The 18,036-nt window shown below is 42.3% G+C and overlaps 1 protein-coding gene, 1 long non-coding RNA gene and 1 pseudogene across 2 annotated transcripts in view; all 3 read right to left on the bottom strand.

Moving 5' to 3' along the window:
• Positions 1-3,526, bottom strand: part of LOC143686984 (leucine-rich repeat-containing protein 37A-like) — an 84,352-nt gene extending 80,826 nt beyond the window's left edge. The window contains 1 exon segment of the mRNA XM_077163537.1: positions 2,078-3,526. Within this exon segment, the coding sequence (XP_077019652.1) occupies positions 2,078-3,444 (1,367 nt within the window). The 5' untranslated portion in view covers positions 3,445-3,526.
• Positions 3,527-3,543: 17 nt separating this feature from the next.
• Positions 3,544-6,611, bottom strand: LOC143686991 (uncharacterized). Its single transcript, XR_013177352.1, has 3 exons — positions 6,157-6,611; positions 5,541-5,626; positions 3,544-3,983 (listed from the first exon to the last, which is right to left on the bottom strand). It is a non-coding gene; the product is annotated as an uncharacterized LOC143686991 (long non-coding RNA).
• A 456-nt stretch (positions 6,612-7,067) lies between these two features.
• Positions 7,068-12,479, bottom strand: LOC143686986 (BTB/POZ domain-containing protein 7 pseudogene; annotated as a pseudogene).
• Between the last annotated feature and the right edge of the window lie 5,557 nt (positions 12,480-18,036).

Below are 18,036 nucleotides of genomic sequence, written 5' to 3'. Positions count from 1 at the left end.
CGCAATTAATAAAGAAATACTGTGGGGCCCATGGTACAAATGATAAGGCTGCTCTTCAGAACCTGAACGTCATATTCTTCTAATTTCTTCTCCTTTGTCATTATCAACAAATAAGTATAAAGAAACCACATGCCAGGAAACACCAAAACTTTGGCAAATTGCCGTCTGTTCAAACTTTCCTAGGTTTTGGCAAGATAAGGACAATTAGAAATTAGAGAGACTATATACTGATGTGGAAAAATCTCTTAGACATAATGCTTAGAAAAGTGCAAATCATTGAGCAAGGAGTAAAGTATTACCTAATTAGGGAAAACATACATACAAAAACATATACATATGTCAATGTGAAGGAAAAGATCTGAAGGACACAACAAAATAGTAACATGAATGATCTCATGGGTGGCAGGGAAGAGGGTGGGAAGAAGCAGCAAGGGAGCTTTCACTTTCATTTATCTCATATACATCCACGACTTTTTTCTTTTAATATAGTGGGAATGTAACTATGAACATGTTTAAGAGAAGTTTAAATGCCTGAGATTCAGTCGTAACCCACTAACTCTGTGGATAACCCTCAATCTTTGTCTTTGGCCTCTAGTTGCTTTATGCTCACCAATAAAAAAGGCCTAAAACCAAACTCATGTCCCTCAAACTGGCTCTTCTTCCTGAGTGCTACATTTCCAACTGCTATACCACCATCATTCTCCTAATCACCTAATACAGAAATACTGGAGTCATTTCTTTTTCTGTTTACCCTATCCCCCAACTTCCCCTAGTCAATTACCAAATCCTGCCTATTCTCCCTTTGTAGTACTCCCAAGATTTTTTCATTCCTATCATAACCCCTCTGATTCAACCACTTTTTACTTAACTCCTAGGTGTTGTTAGAGCTATTTGGTTTCCAAAAATCAAGATTTCCTCTCTCTAGGTTGCTCTATATATGGATTTTTAAATCATCCTCCTTGTTTGAAAACTTTTAATGGCCCTCCATATCTGATAGCATAACTGTCAACCTCCTAAGAAGATTTTTCATAATCTTATCTTTCATTGTTTCCTAACCCAACTCTGCAGCTAGATCAGTCTACTAAATCCTGATTATTCCTGCAGGCTTTGCCTTGGTAGTACTCCCTATTTTTCTCTCTCTGAACCCATGCTAAGTTTTGTCCTTGCAGTTTTTTCTGCTCAGCTGGGTGATTAGATTTTGAATTACAGCACCTATGGTCTGCATCTCCTTTAGTACTTAATTACATATCACTTCCCTTTTTATGCATATTCCTTTCTTCCCACCTATTGTTGTCAGGTTCCTGAGACAATATCTTATACATCTGTGGTTCCCACAGAATCTAGCCCTCGGTAAGACACCTAATAGCTGCTGTATATATATATATATAAAGCCATGAACAAAGGTTTGGGCATAACTTAGCAATCAAATAACAATAATAATAATGATAAACAGCTAACATTTACATATATGCTAGGTAGGTGATGATGTAAGTGCTTTTCATATATTAACTCATTTAAATCCCACAACCATCCTAAGAATAGTTAACTACTATAATCTCCATTTTGCACAGAGCTTAATGGAGATTAACTCATTTAAATCCCACAACCATCCAAAGAACAGTAACTACTATTATAATCTCCATTTTGCACAGAGTTTAATAACTTGCAGTAAGATTATAAGGCTGATAAATGACAGAACTGGGTTCAAACCCTGGCAGTCTGGATTCAGAATTTTTGCTTTTAACCACTTTGCTGTATAATTAGCAATGAGGTGGGGAGAAGGACATGCTCCCATAAGAGGATGGAAAAATAAACAGGAGCAAAACAGAGGCTAAGGCATGAAAAGATGGGCTAAATAAAAATGGTAAGGAAAAATAAAATAGGCAATCACAAAAGACTGAAGAAGAGGGTACAACAGTAAAAAGAAGAATGCGGATAAGGAAAAGTTGCAGAGAAAAGGTAAAAACAGACAGTACGCCAACATGGGTTGGGGAGATGAAGAAGGCTCAGGAAGACATTGAAGGGGCTGCTACATTAGACAGGGTACAGAGGCCAAAAGAGTAAAGGCAATTCTTACAAGATGGTGAAGGTGCCATTGTAGGTGCTGGGCTCTGGCACAGGGATTCTGTGGAGTCTTTGCCATGGGCTCAGACCAGAACAGGACAGTGTCTCATTTTTGCAGGTACAGAGCTCACATATATTGATAGTTGTGGTGATGTTCTGTTCCTCTGTCTGTGCCTTTTCTGGGGAGGAATATGCAGTGACAGTCTGTTTCTGTTTTACAGTGAAACCCATCTGTGCCTCCTCTAAGGAGTAATCCACGGAGTCCATCTGTTCCTGTTGTACAGTTGAACCTGTATGTGTCTTTTCTGGGGTGTAATTTACAGTGACATTTGGTTCCCCATGCTCAGGTAAGCCCATCTGCACCTTTTCTGGAGGATAATTTATAGACTGTGCCACTGAATATGGAGTATTTGGAGGAACACCTGCTTCAGACACCTCCTCAGGGGTGTCCAAATTATGAAGTAAGTCTTCCTGCTGGGCTGGTTCTACTTTTCCAGGGGGCTCTGGATATTGAACTGGGACTTCCTGTTGAATCTGAGATTGTTCCACCTCATTGGGTTTTGGATGCTGAGTTAGGATATCTGGCTGGTGTGGAGAAGGTTCAGCCTCCTCAGGGGGCTCTGGCATCTGATCTAGGTGGTCTAGGAATTCCGAAGGTAGATGGTCTGGAGGATAAAATATGTCCAGACTTGGATCTAGATCAGGCTCGTAGGATTGGTCTTGAGATTTGGGAGCTAATTGATCTGAATTTCCAACAATAACTTTAGTAAGCTGATGATGCCGAGCTGCATCTTTCTTCAGGTTTGAGGGTGACACAATTAACTTAGCTGGTTTTGAACTCGGATTGTCCTTTAGAGATGGATCAAGTATTTCATATGACTGGTGATCTTCAGCCTGATTCAGATATGGAGTGTGAATCCTACTTTTGAGTTGAGGAGGCATAGCAAGGGCCTGATTCTGAACCCAGTCTAACATTGGATCTGCCTCGGGGAACTTTTGGTGTGGAGTTAGGTTGTCATTCTGATCCCGAAGAGGAAGAACAAACTGATCAGGCCCTGGAGGCAGCTCTAGAGCTGAATCCGTGTCCAGGAGTGGAACCAAAGTCTCCGTGATTTCCTGAGGTTGAGCCAACATGTGGCCAGGAGCCGAGGGCCCCAGGTAGCCAAAGCCTCCTGGCTCGGGTGGGGGTGTAAGTGCATGGGGCGATTCAGGTGGGAAACCGGGGGATAGCAAAGACCAGGGTTCAGTGGGCCCCGGGCGGTCAGAGGTCACCTGGACTGGCTCCAGGGCTGGCCCCGGAGGCTGAACCGCCTGGACCAGCAGACAAAGTGGTTGCAGTGTGAGGAGGAGCTGTAGCGCCCAGAGGCGCCACAGCAACATGACACGCGGAGGCTCCGGGACACAGGAACCCAGGCGAGTGAGGCACAGTACCGGCAACCTGAGCGGTAGCTGAACCTTTATGGCAGCCTGTGACGCACGCACGCACGCCTTTAGCAACCGCGCGCCCCGCCCCCCACCTCGTGACCCACCCTTTGTTTATGACACCTTTATGACACCTTTATTTAGCTCGGGCAGAGACTGGTCCCACACCACCAAGGCGAGCCCGTGGTCCCAGAAGCACTATGGCGCAAGGCTCCCTTCCCCCTACAAATGGAATTGTCTGCTGCCATGTATTACCCCCTGCAGCAAGGCAGGATTTAAGCCACAGATACTTAGTTCCCCCACCACCACCCCGACACTCATTCCAGTAGCATGGGCAGGGGCGGGCAGTGCTTGCCAACGAAGCAATGGGCACAGTCTTTCCTGAATATTCAAAAGTTCTAGTCGGTTTTTAGCAGCCCGAACTCTTCTTGCTCCAAACTGAAATCGGAGAGACATTCTTCCCCTCCTGCATACTGTGTCCAAGCAAAGCAACTGACCTACAAAATGAATACCCTTTAATGTGGCAATAAACACACATTATGGTTACTTTATTCTAAAATGTTGCTATTTCTTCTAATTTCTGACTATCCTCTTTGTTCCTTGTTAGATTGTTAATCTTCTATAATAGAGTGGTAGGGACTATCACTAATTGGTGATGATTCCAAAGTTTCTGCAGGAAACTTTAGGGGATGGGCAATTGGGTTGGAAGAGTACATAGCATTTTACACTGGCATGGGAAAACTTCCTCTAATCCCACCTTTGCTTCACCCAGCCATTAATCTCGAGTTAACAACCCCACTTTACAGAAATCTACCTTCCATGTGCACATGGAGAAGACACTTAGGATGATAAAGCCAGCATGTTAAAGAATTTTCTTGAAATACTCTTATTACTAGCACCCAATTTTTTTTTACTTTACAGCCCTTTTTATAATCTATTGTATTTACTTTCTTGTATATTACCTAGCACACCTTCTCGCATGAAAACTCAGTGAGAACGGACTTCATTTTCTTATTTCTAGGACCTAGCACATGACTTGGCATATAGTTACGGTTTTAATTCTGAACCGATTTCAAGATTTGCCTCATTTAGGGATAAATCTTTGGTTATAGTCAGGTTTCTGAAATCTTAAAGCATCACTGCTGAGTCCCTTCCTCTCATATTTCACAGGAGACTAGACTTCTTAAAGTCCAATCCTGGGAAAGCTTGACATCTCCTTGACTGGTTTAATTATATTGAATTAAAATAATTATTTTACATGGAAAAATCTTCAAACACTTTTTTAGAACAGAACCACCTTGTCTTATTCTACTGTCTCTACTTCAAAATAAAACTCATCACAACTCTGGGGTGAGTTAAATCAGCAACAATCTAGCCCCCAAATTAAGTTCCTGCTGATAGGAAACACATTTTTCTACTCCTAGCTTTATTTTTTTTATGAAAACATCCTATAGGTAGTAAGTAATGAACATTTCTTTTAGAAATTACTTTGGTATTTTGTTGTTGTTGTTTTTAAATTACTTTGGTATTTTAACCTCAAATTAAGGGAATTCATATAACTGATTTACAAAAAAGGTTCTTTAGCAAAACCATTTCATTTCATAGAAGATACGTGTGAAATGCTGACCTCTAGGTAATGTGTCTTATTTGAAAGGATTAATATTTTTAAAAAGCTGTAGCATAATCACACTTAAGGCCATAGTTACTTTGTTCCCAAGTCCCTGGGATCCTGGTTTGAGATGAGTTCTAAAAGGCCTGTGGTCAAGCAGCCAAGCATTCCTAATCACTGGAGGGGGAGAATAACCCCTCTCCTGTATCTACAGTTGCAGAGTACTCTGATGGTCCTTAATTCTGCTCTCCAAATTTCACATAAGGGGTCAGAGCCAAGGGCCAGGTCTTCAGGAAAAGCCTCAGGAATTCCTGGCACTCAAAAGCAGTTTCAGAGTTTCACACTTCCCTAAGGATGACAGCGAGCCAACTGTGCATACTGACTATTTTAAATTATGGCTACACTATTTATGTAACCCTTGAGCTTTTTTTTTATCTCCACATACTTGAATTAAATCCTGTAGTTCCTCCTTGGTTTTGGCACCTATGATCTCTTCACTGGGTCTGTATTCCACAGCTATTTTACCACTTTCTGCAATAAAGTTACAATTCAGAATTCACAATTCAGAATTATTCTTACTCTAAAATTTCCTGAATACAATGGTAGCACCCAAAAATTACACCTCTTTTGATTTCTAAAAGCAGAAGAGTCCTTCCTCATCTCATACTTGTTTTTATCATAACCACATTTATTAAATATCAATACTGCTTGTTCAGCTTAAACATAGAGGCTAAGGTAGGAATAATGACACAGGAAGTAAAAACTGTGACAGAAAAATGTTCAGTCATAATATGATTAAACAGTAAGGCATTAAGTGGGGGTCAAGGTGAATTCAAAACTGGGAGAGATCAATGTACTAAAGTACTTCGCATTGAAAGTAAGGGGCTAAGGAGTATATCTTAGCATATTAAAGAAAGGTAAACAACACAATCATTTGGTTCTTCAAGGTTGTTACTCAGAGTTGACAATTGATGGAGATTCTACCTGATGATCAGGGAAGTCAGACCTTCGCAGGAAGGGCTGTGCAGGGTAGAAAGCCTGACCAGGGTGGAAGGCCTCACCTGAGACCAATCCAGGGCCATCTCTTAAAGCAAATCAGCTTCTCTGATGACTTGATTAGGATATATCAGTCTCTAAGCCTACAGGGCTGTGAAGCAGGGGGGCAATTCTGTTCAGAGGCTCTCTGCTCATCATGAAGTTTCCACTGGGCATAGCCTGTAAGAGTAATACCATGATAAAACTCAACAGGGAACAGAATCGTTGTCCTTCTAGCCTGGGCAAGCCTTTCCTGTGAAGGTCTGACTTTGAAGCTAGGTATCCCTTGTACACACTCAAAATTCCTTAGACCAAAAAGCCTTGTGGCTCTAGTTTGCCTTTAGGGAAACTGTCTTGTCTATGAGGTACACTGGCCATTCAACAACAGGGCCACTGTTAAGGGTGTGTGTAGGCCCATATGAAAGCTGTCGATTATTATATAAGAATCATATCTCAACAATCATATGTTGGGAATGTTTGTGTTTCTTTCTTGTAATATATATTTTTTTAATTTAAAAATTAATTTAAAAATTTCAAAAAAAAAGAAAAAAGAATCATATCTCAAGGTGAGGCATATACTTACCCAACATGTTAGTGCCAAAAATAAAAAGGGAAACTGAATTCTTGATTCAAATAACATAATATTATAGACTTTCTCTTCAGCAGGAAAACAGCATTGATAAAATACTAGTTAACATATTTTTCTACTTACCACGTTCCAGGCATTGTTCTAAGCTTCTTCTTTTTTTTTTTTTTTTACAAAAAGTAAAACGATACTCAATATAGAAACAGAATTTCCAAACTACTTTAACATTCTGAATAATATAATTTATTCTGAGCTTAAATTATCATTACTGTAAATAAAATTTTAATATTGAGATCTTAGACAATTAGTTATTTGATCTAAATTATGAATTTGGAAAAAGATAAGATTGGCCCTCAATTAATCTTTTTTAACTTTTAAAGATGAATAACTTTGGCTTCCAAGAATATTTAAAACTCAGTTGCTATTCTATTTCAAATAAATTGACAAACAAGCAGTAGATGGAGAAAGTTTTATATGAAATTTAACTTAAAACCATGAGTTTAGGTAGTGCATTAGAAACCATTTAGGCCACATCTAAACTAACTTTTATAAATCATTCTTCATATTTATCTACTCGGTTGGGGTAGTTTCATTTTATTTGCAACTTCTAATTAAACATCTATTACACCTCCTGCTCCCCTCCCCTCCTTTTTAAAGAAAAAGGTTACTTAATTTTTTTTTTTGGCTTTTCAAAAGGGGAATTTAATAAGTTGCTCGTTTACAGTTCTAAGGCTGAGAAAATGTCCCAATTAAAACAAGTCTATAGAAATGTCTAATCAAAGGCATCCAGGGAAAGATACCTTGGTTCAAGAAGGCCGATGAAATTCAGGGTTTCTCTCTCAAGTGAGAAGGCACATGGCAAACACAGTCAGGGCTTCTCTCTCGGCTGGACAGGCACATGGCGAATACGGTGTCATCTGCTAACTTGGTCTCCTGGCTTCCTGTTTCATGAAGCTCCCCGGGAGGTATTTTCCTTCTTCATCTCCAAAGGTCGCTGGCTGGTGGACTCTCTGCTTCATGGTGCTGCAGCATTCTCTGCTCTCTCTGAGTCTCTCTGAATCTCCAAAATGTTTCCTCTTTTATAGGACTTCAGAAACTAATCAAGACCCACTCAAATGGGTGGAGACATGTCATCCCCTAATCCAGTTTAACAACCATTCTTAACTAAATCACATCAACCAGGGAGATGATCTCATTACAGTTTCAAATACACAGTATTGAATAGGGATTATTCTACCTTTAAGAAATGAGATTTATATTAAAACATGGCTTTTCTTAGGGGGCATACTTCCTTTCAAACCAGCACATTCCACCCTCTAGCCCCTAAAAAAGACATGTTTTCAACATATACAAAATACATTAATTTCGTAACAACATCAGAAATCCTTAAACCTATCAGTAGCAATACGATGAAGTACAAAATTAGAGATAGTATAAAATCTCATCAAGTCAGTTACAAACATGATCTGTCCTAAGGCAAAATTTTCTCCATTTGCTCTGGACCTTTGAAAACTCATAGCAAGTTATTTGCTGCCAACATATAAAGGAGGAACATTCACAGGATACATAGACACATTTCCATAGGGAGGAAGGAACACAGGGGTCACCAGACCCATACAGTTTCGAAAACCCACAGGGCAAAGTCCATTAGATTTCAAAGTCTGAGACTCATTTATCCTCAAGGCTTTAGAAAGTGGCAGTCCCACCCTTTCCAAATGCCTATGCCTGCCTCTCTCTGAATGCAACCTTGGGGGATATTGGGGAGACCACCTTTCTCTCGGCTCCACCCTCTCTAAGCATTGGGGCCGCACCTGGGCTCTCTGCCATCTCCGGGGCACACGCTCAGCCCCTCCATGTGGTGGCAGCCAGGCTCTCCCCCAACCCCAAGAAACGTGCTTCACCCTCTCCAAGGCCTGAGGCGGCATGACTCTTCCACTGCAATGAGGTGGAAGGCCCATTCTCTGCCTTTGGGGCAAACTCACCCTCTCCATGGGCTTGGGTGGGTCCACTCTCCTGTATCAAGGCTTCCTGACTTCAGACCTCAGCCTCCACGGTTTTGAAGTTATTTTTCCTCCAATGTGTCCCTTCTCTGAACCCCTCAGTCCAGACTGGCAGCGGCTCTGTTTATACAGGTCCCACAGCACTCTCGTTGGCTTTCTATGCAGTAGTGTTGAATCATGCCCATCAGACATAAGGAGTTTCCACAAATCTTTCCTGGATAACGCCATGTCCGATTCTGACTTTCTCTGAAATGGCTGACTGGTTCCACATTTGGTTAAATCCACACTATACTCTGTAGTCTCCCTTTCTGTAGGCCCAGAATTTTCCGGGACCTCAATTTCTGGTTTCTTTTTACTCAAGAGTTCAGTTTTCAGCTTATCTCTTTCCTGTCGCATTTCACTACAAGCTGCAAGGAGAAACCAGACTGCACTTTCGACATTTAATTTGGAGATCTCTTCTGCTAAATATCCAAGTTCATGGCTTTTAAAATCTGCCTTCCAGCCAATACCATTAGTCAACTTTGCCAGATTATCTGCCATTTTAAAACAAGGATCACCTTCCTTCCAATTTTCAATAACACGTGCCTCATTTCTTTCTAAGGCCTCATCAGAGGTATCTTTAGAGTTCACATTTCTACCAACAGTCTCTCCAAAGCATTCTAGGCCTTCTCTATCAAGTTTCTCACAACTCTTCCAAAATCTTCCCTTTATCCATTTAAAAAGCCGTTTCAATATGTTTGGTATTTGCAAACTGCAGCAGCAGCACCACACTCTCCGGTACCAAAATCTGTTCTAGTTTGCTAGCTGCCAGAATGCAATATATCAGAAATGGAATGGCTTTTCAAAAGGGGAATTTAATAAGTTGCTCGTTTACAGTTCTAAGGCTGAGAAAATGTCCCAATTAAAATAAGTCTATAGAAATGTCTAATCAAAGGCATCCAGGGAAAGATACCTTGGTTCAAGAAGGCCGATGAAGTTCAGGGTTTCTCTCTCAAGTGAGAAGGCACATGGCGAACACAGTCAGGGCTTCTCTCTCGGCTGGACAGGCACATGGCGAATATGGTGTCATCTGCTAGCTTGGTCTCCTGGCTTCCTGTTTCATGAAGCTCCCCGGGAGGCGTTTTCCTTCTTCATCTCCAAAGGTCGCTGGCTGGTGGACTCTCTGCTTCATGGTGCTGCAGCATTCTCTGCTCTCTCTGAATCTCTGGTTACTCAATTTTTGAAGGTATTAAAAATAATCCAAAACATGCAACTGGAGCCTACTAAGAGGAAAACCACTGTGCTAGGTTCTTTAGGGAATTCAAAGATGACCAAAGTTTTGAGTCTGTATTTAGGGAGGATATAATACTCTAGCAGTTGAAAGAGGAAATGAAACAGATATTCAGGCAATTCTAAAACAAATTAGAAGGTATAAAAACCTTGTGCAAGCAAGTCAAATTCCAAGAACAGCGCTATATGGTAAAGTTCCATGGCTTCTTCTGCCTTGGTCATGTTTGGCTTCCCTGCGACGAGAGCCTGAACTTCACTGAGACTCCCCACAGAGGGGCTACAGTGTAAAACTGAGAGGTCCACCATGTCGGTATACATACAATGTAATATAACTTTCGCATATTTTTTTGGTATAATGGACTCATCTAATATAATTCTTGTGGGAGTTCTCAAAGTTCTTTCTGTGATTTCTTCACCCGTCCGAATCCTCCTTTGTAATAAATTTAGAAAAAATGGGGACCGTGCTGAAATAATAGCCTTGTGAGCTTTGAGCTCTTCATCTAAGCAGTTCTGATTTCCACCAAAAGCTTCAACCAGTTCAGAGTCTGAAGAAAAACTCAGGACAACATCATAATAACACATGTAATCAAAGAGTCCACACATATCTACATCGAGGGAATTTGGTGTTCCAAATTCTTCACTAAGCTGAACGAGGATATCGACATTTTGAAACCTGGAGTCCTCCATTCCAAACTCTCCTGTATAAAGGTAGTGTAACAAAGCAGAAAACATAGGCATATCTATACCAGCTGTATTGATGTCCATTATTATCTCTGCTCCATACTCAGGTGAGGAAGAAAGCAGTGTTTTAAAAAATGGACACCTTGCTGCCAAAATGGCATGATGAACAGGAAAACAAGTTTCTTGAAATATTAAGTCTACATCAGTACAATACTTGTACTCATAAAGATCAGCCATATCTTTCTGCAATGTTCGGGCTTCGGGTCTAGCTAAACTGGCTGGTAAAGAAAGTTCCTTTAAGGCTGAAGTTCCCTCATATTCCTCCACTAAAGCATTGACATCTCTAACATCCCAACCAGAGAGGAGTTCTCGCATCTGCTTGGCGTGATCAGCAGATCTATTAGATTTCCGACGCTTAATAAACTTCTTTTTGAGGGTGGCAAGGCCAGAGGTTCTCTTTTTTTTGTCTTGTGGTTTCTCATGGCCATGGTCAAGGCTATACAGTTTTGATTCACAGCCATAGCCTTGCTGAGAATAGGATGATGTTCCTATAAAAGTTTGTTGGGCTTGTGAATTTCCCCCTACCCTTGGGGAACATGAATGAGGATAGTTAGATACATTAGCACCCATTTTCTTCAGTCACTCAGGCATTCCATCTGCTGGTTCTTCAGAGTATAATCCCAGAGGCCTTTATGAACCTTCAACCCCGGATCCAGCAGCCTCTTTTCATCCATTTCTGGATAGCTGCTGAGGTCTGGGAGAGACAGGGAGACCTTTCCCAGGGAAATAGAGGGATGCGGCACAGTTCATATACAACTGCTGGCTAGTGAAATTGTACTGTAGAGTCCCACAGCCTTGGACCTCTCTGGACAAGTGCCAGCTGCACCACAGGGCCATTATTTCCACCCGGAAGGCTCCTCCTGCTGCTGCTGTTGTTGCTGCTGCTAGGACTGCTGCTGCCGCCCCCGCCGCCGCCGCCACCAGCACCTCCGTCCGCACCGGCGCCAGTACCCACAGCCATCCTCCTCCTGCCGCCGCCGCCCTCTCCGCTCCTGTCAGTGGCTCAGGCTCCCGGACCACTCCAGGTTCCCCTCGCCGCCATCTTGACTCCTCTGTTCTAAGCTTCTTAATTCATCATTTCATTTACTTTTTTTTTATGCTGTAGGGCGGGGTCATATTTCATTATTTTTCCATGTGAGTATCCAGTTATTGCAGTATCATCTGTTGAATTTTTGTTTGCTTGTTTGTTTTTTGGGAAGTACATGGACCGGGAATCGAACCCAGGTCTCCCACATGGGGGGCGAGAATTCTACCACTAAACTATCCTTGCACCTCCACTCATTTACTTTTTTTTTTCCCCACTCATTTACTTTTAAAACATCCCTACAAGGCAAGTAGTATTATTAACCTCATTTTTCAGATGAGGAAACTGTGGCTTAAAGACATAAATACTTTCAAACCTCTCTGGCTCTAAAGCCTAAAGATGCATTAAAAATCTCAGAGACAGAGATTGGACTCAAATCCATATTTCCAAAACTTATGATTACTATACCATTCTGCATGCAGTTGAGAAAGAAGACCTGGATCAAATAATTAACTTTCTGTGTGAACTGAGGCAAGTAATTCTACATCTATAAAGAGGGGACAATAATATTTACTGTCACTTTTCTCACAGCTATCCTGAAGAACAAATCTGAGATCATTCATGAAAGAGTTTAGTGAATGAAAGTATCATCTAAAGTCTTTTAGATATCCATATTTTCATCCAAATAACTTCAAAATAAGTTGATTTCTCAATGAAACTGAAGTATTCAAGGACAATCAAGAAAGTCTTACCTAAAACCACAATCAAAAGTTTCTGGAAGCATCTGACAAAGCCTTCTGAATGGCAAGCTTCTGGGTTTTTTTCTGGGTTTTGCCAATATTTTGTTGAAGATTTCTTTTTTTTAAATTTATTCCTAAATATTTTATTCTTTTGGTTGCAATTGTAAATGGAATTTGTTTCTTGATTTCCCCCTCAGATTGTTCATTACTGGGGGCTGATGCCGAGACAAGATGTCCGTTTGTGGCCTCCCGGAGCCTGGCTGGGCTGGGGTGGGGCGGGGCGAGTGGGAATGAATTGTGAGCTCAGCCCTGAACACAAGACAGGACTGGTTCTGGCCCGTCCTTCCTCCGACCTCCCTGAGGACCGAGACCAGGCCTCTCTCTCTCCAGCCCTGCCCAGCCCAGGGCCACCCGTCCACTACAGGGCACAGGGAACATGGCAGGACCTGCCGCAGGGTCCTGGAAGCCTCAGAATCCTGGGGAGCCATGCCTGGCCCAGCTCCCTGAGACTCTGAAGTAACTGGTTTGGGCTGGGGCCTGGGCAAGGAATATTTTAAGGTGCCTCAGGTGACTGTGACATGTGGCCCAACGCAGGCACCTGGGGTCAGTGGTAATCTCGCCACCTGGGTGTAGCATGAGATTCTAAACACAGACATTTGAGCTGAGACTCTTCTCTTGGGTTTGGGACAGAAGGAAAGGAAAAGAATAGAGCACGAGTTCTGGGTTCTTGTGTAGACTCTGTTCCCAGCTTCTCACCGGGCAACCCCTGTATCTTGGGGCCCCCATTCCTTTATCCATGGAATGGGGCTATCTGTCTGTCCCCACTCACAGGGCTGGTTTCTGTGAAAGAGTCGAGTGGGGCCCTGTGTTCCCACACCCATGGGGGACACGGAGAAGCAAGCACGGCTCTACTTCTGCTTTCGAGTTTCGACTGGGCACCTGCGATGCCAGATTCCGTCCCCAGCCTCTGGGTGACTTCATGGGGCTGCCTGCTGGGCCTGCACCTCAAGGTGGGGTGGGGTCTGGCATGGGGCCCGTTTCCCAGCTCACACCCTCTGTACTTCTGCATAAGGCTGGCAGAGACCCAGGAGGCCTGCTGGCGACAAGAGGAGTTGGACATGGTCTGTCGAGGACCCTCGGGGCCAGTGAAGGTCACGGTTGTGAGCCAACCCAGGGAGGTGGGAAATGTGACCAGGGCGCGGCCACCTTCCGCCTATGCCCTCCAGCGTATCTGCACCACCATTCCTGCACCCGACACTTAGGAGGGACACAGGATCCTCCTGGCCAAGTCCACACACTCCCAACCTGGGCCCCAGGGGGCCCCACTGCCTCTTGCCTCCTCACCTCAATCTCCAACCCCTCCCTCCTGACTGCTTTTGTCTCTTTGGCATTCAACACACTCAAGGTCTCTCCATCTTAAAAAGCTAAAGTTCTCCTCCGGAGTCAGCTCTGTACCCCCTTTACTCTCTCCCCCTCTTCCCTTTTCAGAGCCAGCTCGTGGAAGGACTGCATGCGCCCACGTTCTCTCCATCTTCAGGCTCCCAGCTCACAACCTCCTCGATGACAAATTCAACACCCACTTTCCACCCTTTATTGTCTGACTTCTCGCCAGTATTTAGGCCTCAGAATCTTCTGGGTTTTCCTTCTCCTTCTCTGCTCTTCGGGCCCAGGCTCCATTCTCTCTGCTCACCTCCAGTGCTTGGTGTCTTGTCTTTATTCCTCACCTTACCCCCTGGAAAAGCACACCCAGTCCTGTGGTTTCCACAACCAGCTCTATGTTAACAACTCACACGCCTGCCTCTGGGCTCATATGTCAACTGTCCGCCTTAAGTTCCCACCTGCACATCCGGTACACACCTCAAAAGCTACATGAACAAAACCAAATATACCTGCTTGCTGCCCAGATTCATTCCTCCTTCTCTCCATCTCAGTGTCTCTGTTGCTCAAGCAGAGACCTGGAGCCATCCTTGCCTCCTCTTGCTTCCCTGGCATCTCCTGTCGCTGAGCCCAGATGATTCGACCTCCCTGAACTGTGACCAGGTCACAGCTAACACAGGGATAAGAGGAACACAGGAAGCAAACAGGCAACTCTGGAACAGACATTGTACAGGACAGCTGGTCTGGTTTCTTTAACAAGTCAGTGTCCTGGCCGAAGAAAAGGGTGGGAGGTTTAGCAGAGATTTAAGAGACTACTAAATGCAATGCATCATCCTTGCCTGGATCCTGGCTCAAACAGACCAGCTGTGAGGGACACTTTTTAGGACAGTTAGGGAAATTTGACCGTGGTTTGAGTTTTAGATATTAAGAGATTAACATTAATTATATCTATGTATATACAATAATGATATGGTGATTATGGAGGAAAATGTCATTCTTTCAGAGATGCATGTTGAAGTTCTAGGGGTGAAATATGATGATATCCAATTGATCATTCCTCAAGACAATGAAAAAGATAAAACAAACAAGATAAGTGTTACTTGTTAAATATAAGTTATGGATGTAACTTTATTCATTTTAATATTCTTTTTACTTTTCAATGAGTTTGAAATTTTTCATGATAAAAAGTGAAAACGAAATTCCCCCGAAATTTTTTTCGTTACCCTCCAGACTCATCATTAGAATCATATGAGGTGTTTGTTACTGCTCCTCTGGAAACAGACTTGCTTTTCCAGCCTGGCCCCCACCCCTCAACCCATCCTCACAGACAACATGATTTCTTGCCCTTTAAGTTCAGGCCTGAGGCTGGGGATTGTGGCAACGTGGCAGCTTAAAACATATCCTGCTTCCTTTCTTCTCCAAATGCAACCCCCTTCGGGCCCTAGCAGAGCAGGGGTTGGGGTAGTGGGTGGGCAAGGCCTGGCTGGCCCAGGGAAGAGCATCTGAGGCAGAGGTCGGAACCTGGCACCCCTGAGGCAGACTGTGCCCACCATGGGGCTCCAGGGGAGAAGGCAGGAGGGCTCTTGTACCAGACCCCCTGTCCCTGGGAGCTGAGGGACAGCCAAACAGGTGGGCAAGGAACTGTCCACCCTTAAGGCTGGGAAAGCCAAGAAGGAAAGGACAGGGCCATGAGCATATGAGGTGTACTTCCTGCTAGGCTGGCCTTCCCGCAGGCCTACCGGCAGAGGCCACCCCCACCCACCCTCCAGCAGGTTACTCCAAAAGCTCAACTCAAGCCCCTGTGAACAAAGACATATAAGTTCCACCCCTCTGGAAGCCCAGCGTCTGGAGGGAAGCTGCAAAAACAGGCAAACAGGCTGCTATTAGACTCCAACACAGCTAGGAGCCAGTATGTGCTAAAGACGTCATCACCAATCCTGGGGGACAGATGAACTGGTCCATAAAAGGTGATGGGACACTGTTCATTGGGATAAACCCCACAGGATTAAAGGTTTAAATATAAAAATAATAATAATAAGCCATAAAACTACTCAAAGAAGAAAATTGGAGCAAAATTCTATACGCCATATAAGTTCTTTGTTAACAAAGACTCAAATCTAAATAAAATAAAGGGTTGGTATAGTTGATTATGTAGCTGTATTTGAAAAATCTTTTGTGGCCAAGTCACACCACTGGCAAAGTCAAAAGGCGAACTGAAGGAAAATTAAAATTCATATGATAGACAAAGAGCTACTTTCCCTAATACAGAAAAAGTTCCTAGAAATCAATAGAAAAGACCAGAAACCCAAAAGACAAATGCACAAAGCATATGGCAGCCCATTCATGGAAAAAGAAAAGCAAACAGCTCACAAATACATGAAAGATGCTTGCCCTCACTGGAAAGAGAAATGTCAAATAGGTTTTACATTTGAAAATAGGTTTTACTATCAGATTGGCATAAAACAAAAGTTTGAGATCACTCAGTTGGCAATGCTCTGGGGAAATAGAAACTCTTGTTTGTGTCGGTGGGAAAGCAAAGTGATAAAAGTCCCCTGGATGGCAATTTGGCAATACCTACCAAATGTCTATCATCTGTCCTTTGATCCAGAAATCTTACTTCCGGGTTTATTCTCCATTTACTTACACATGTACAAAAGGTGATTCACTACAGCACTGTTTGGAATAGCAAAAGATGGGAAACAATCCAAGTGTCCATCAATAGGGACCGGCCAAATGAATCATGATACATCCGTGTAGGGGTATTCTCTATGTACCATCTCCAAAATACATTGTTAGATCAAAAAGGCAAAAAATAAACAAGGTATAGGACAGTTTGTACAGCATGCTATTTTTGTGTAAACAAGACAGAAACTCAAGCAACCAAATATGAAATCACACTAGTTTATTTTTACATAAAGAAATGCTGGAAAGATAGAGAAAGAGTTATCAAAGTGGTAAAATTTGAACTGTTGGTGAACAGGACATGGAAAAAGGAGTGTTTGCCAGATTTTTTTGCTATGTAATTTTTTATTTGTTTAGGTTTTTTTTGCTATATAATTTTTATATGGTTTTGATTTTTTAACCATATTACCTAGCTGAAAAAAAATTCAGAACAAGATAGAGCTACTGGAAAATACAACTGTAACTTGAACAAAAAGAATCCTTAGGGATACTCAAGGAAAGCACCAAAAAAAAAAAAAGGATTGGGATTGCTTTAGAACTTAAAACATTACATGAATTAAAGGTGGAGATATTCACTCTTCAGATTCAATTTGGGGACTGGAAGATCAAGCGCAAGAAATATTTCAGACCTCAGAACAAAAATATGTACATTAAGATAGAAATAAAGAGGGAAAAGCTAAGAAGCTCACAGGATCCACTCCGGAGACCTAACATGCAAATGATGAGGATTCCAAAAGCAGAAAAAGTGAAAGAAACAATGATTAGTAAGAAATAGACAGACAGGGTTCTGTGATTCCTGATGGGAGTGCTACGAAAAGGAATACCCAGGTAGGCAGAGTCTATAGAAAATGTGTTTGATTAGGAACTCACAGGAAAGGGGTGTGGTGGGGGGATGGGCAGGAAATGCCACGAATGAAAGGGCTGAGGGTACAACAGATTAATGGGGTGGGGTGGGGGGAACAGGAACTGCTGGCAGCCTGATTAAACCAGGGGGAAAAAAAAGAAAGAAAAAAGAAACCACAAAGTAAAAATCAATAAATGTAAAATAAGCTGAAAGTAATAAAACCAATTACTGTATATCAGTTGTTAAACTAAGTATGAACAGACTGAATTCTCCCATTAAAAGACAAAAGTTGGCTGGGGTGAAAAACATAGTAATAAGATATATATATGAAATAAATTTCCATGTTGAAAATAAAAGGATTCTTAGAGACAGAAGGCAAGTGCCATAAAACAAAATAATCAACTAAAATAATAAAATGAAAAGCAAGAGTGCTTACATTAATTACAAACAAGGTGGGATTTAAGGTTAAAAATGCTGAATAGAATAAAAATGATACAGAGGCACAATTTTTGATGATAAAACAGTCAAAATCTGTATGCTCTGATAACACTGTAGCTAAATATAAAAAGCAAAAGCTATTAAAATTACAAGAAGGACTTTATCAACATAAAATTTGAGTGGGAGACTCACTATAACTCTAGCA

This window comes from Tamandua tetradactyla, chromosome 6, assembly GCF_023851605.1.
Source record: "Tamandua tetradactyla isolate mTamTet1 chromosome 6, mTamTet1.pri, whole genome shotgun sequence".
NCBI lineage: Eukaryota > Metazoa > Chordata > Mammalia > Pilosa > Myrmecophagidae > Tamandua > Tamandua tetradactyla.
Note: the sequence above shows the minus strand (reverse complement) of the source record. Positions and strands in the feature narration are given on the sequence as shown.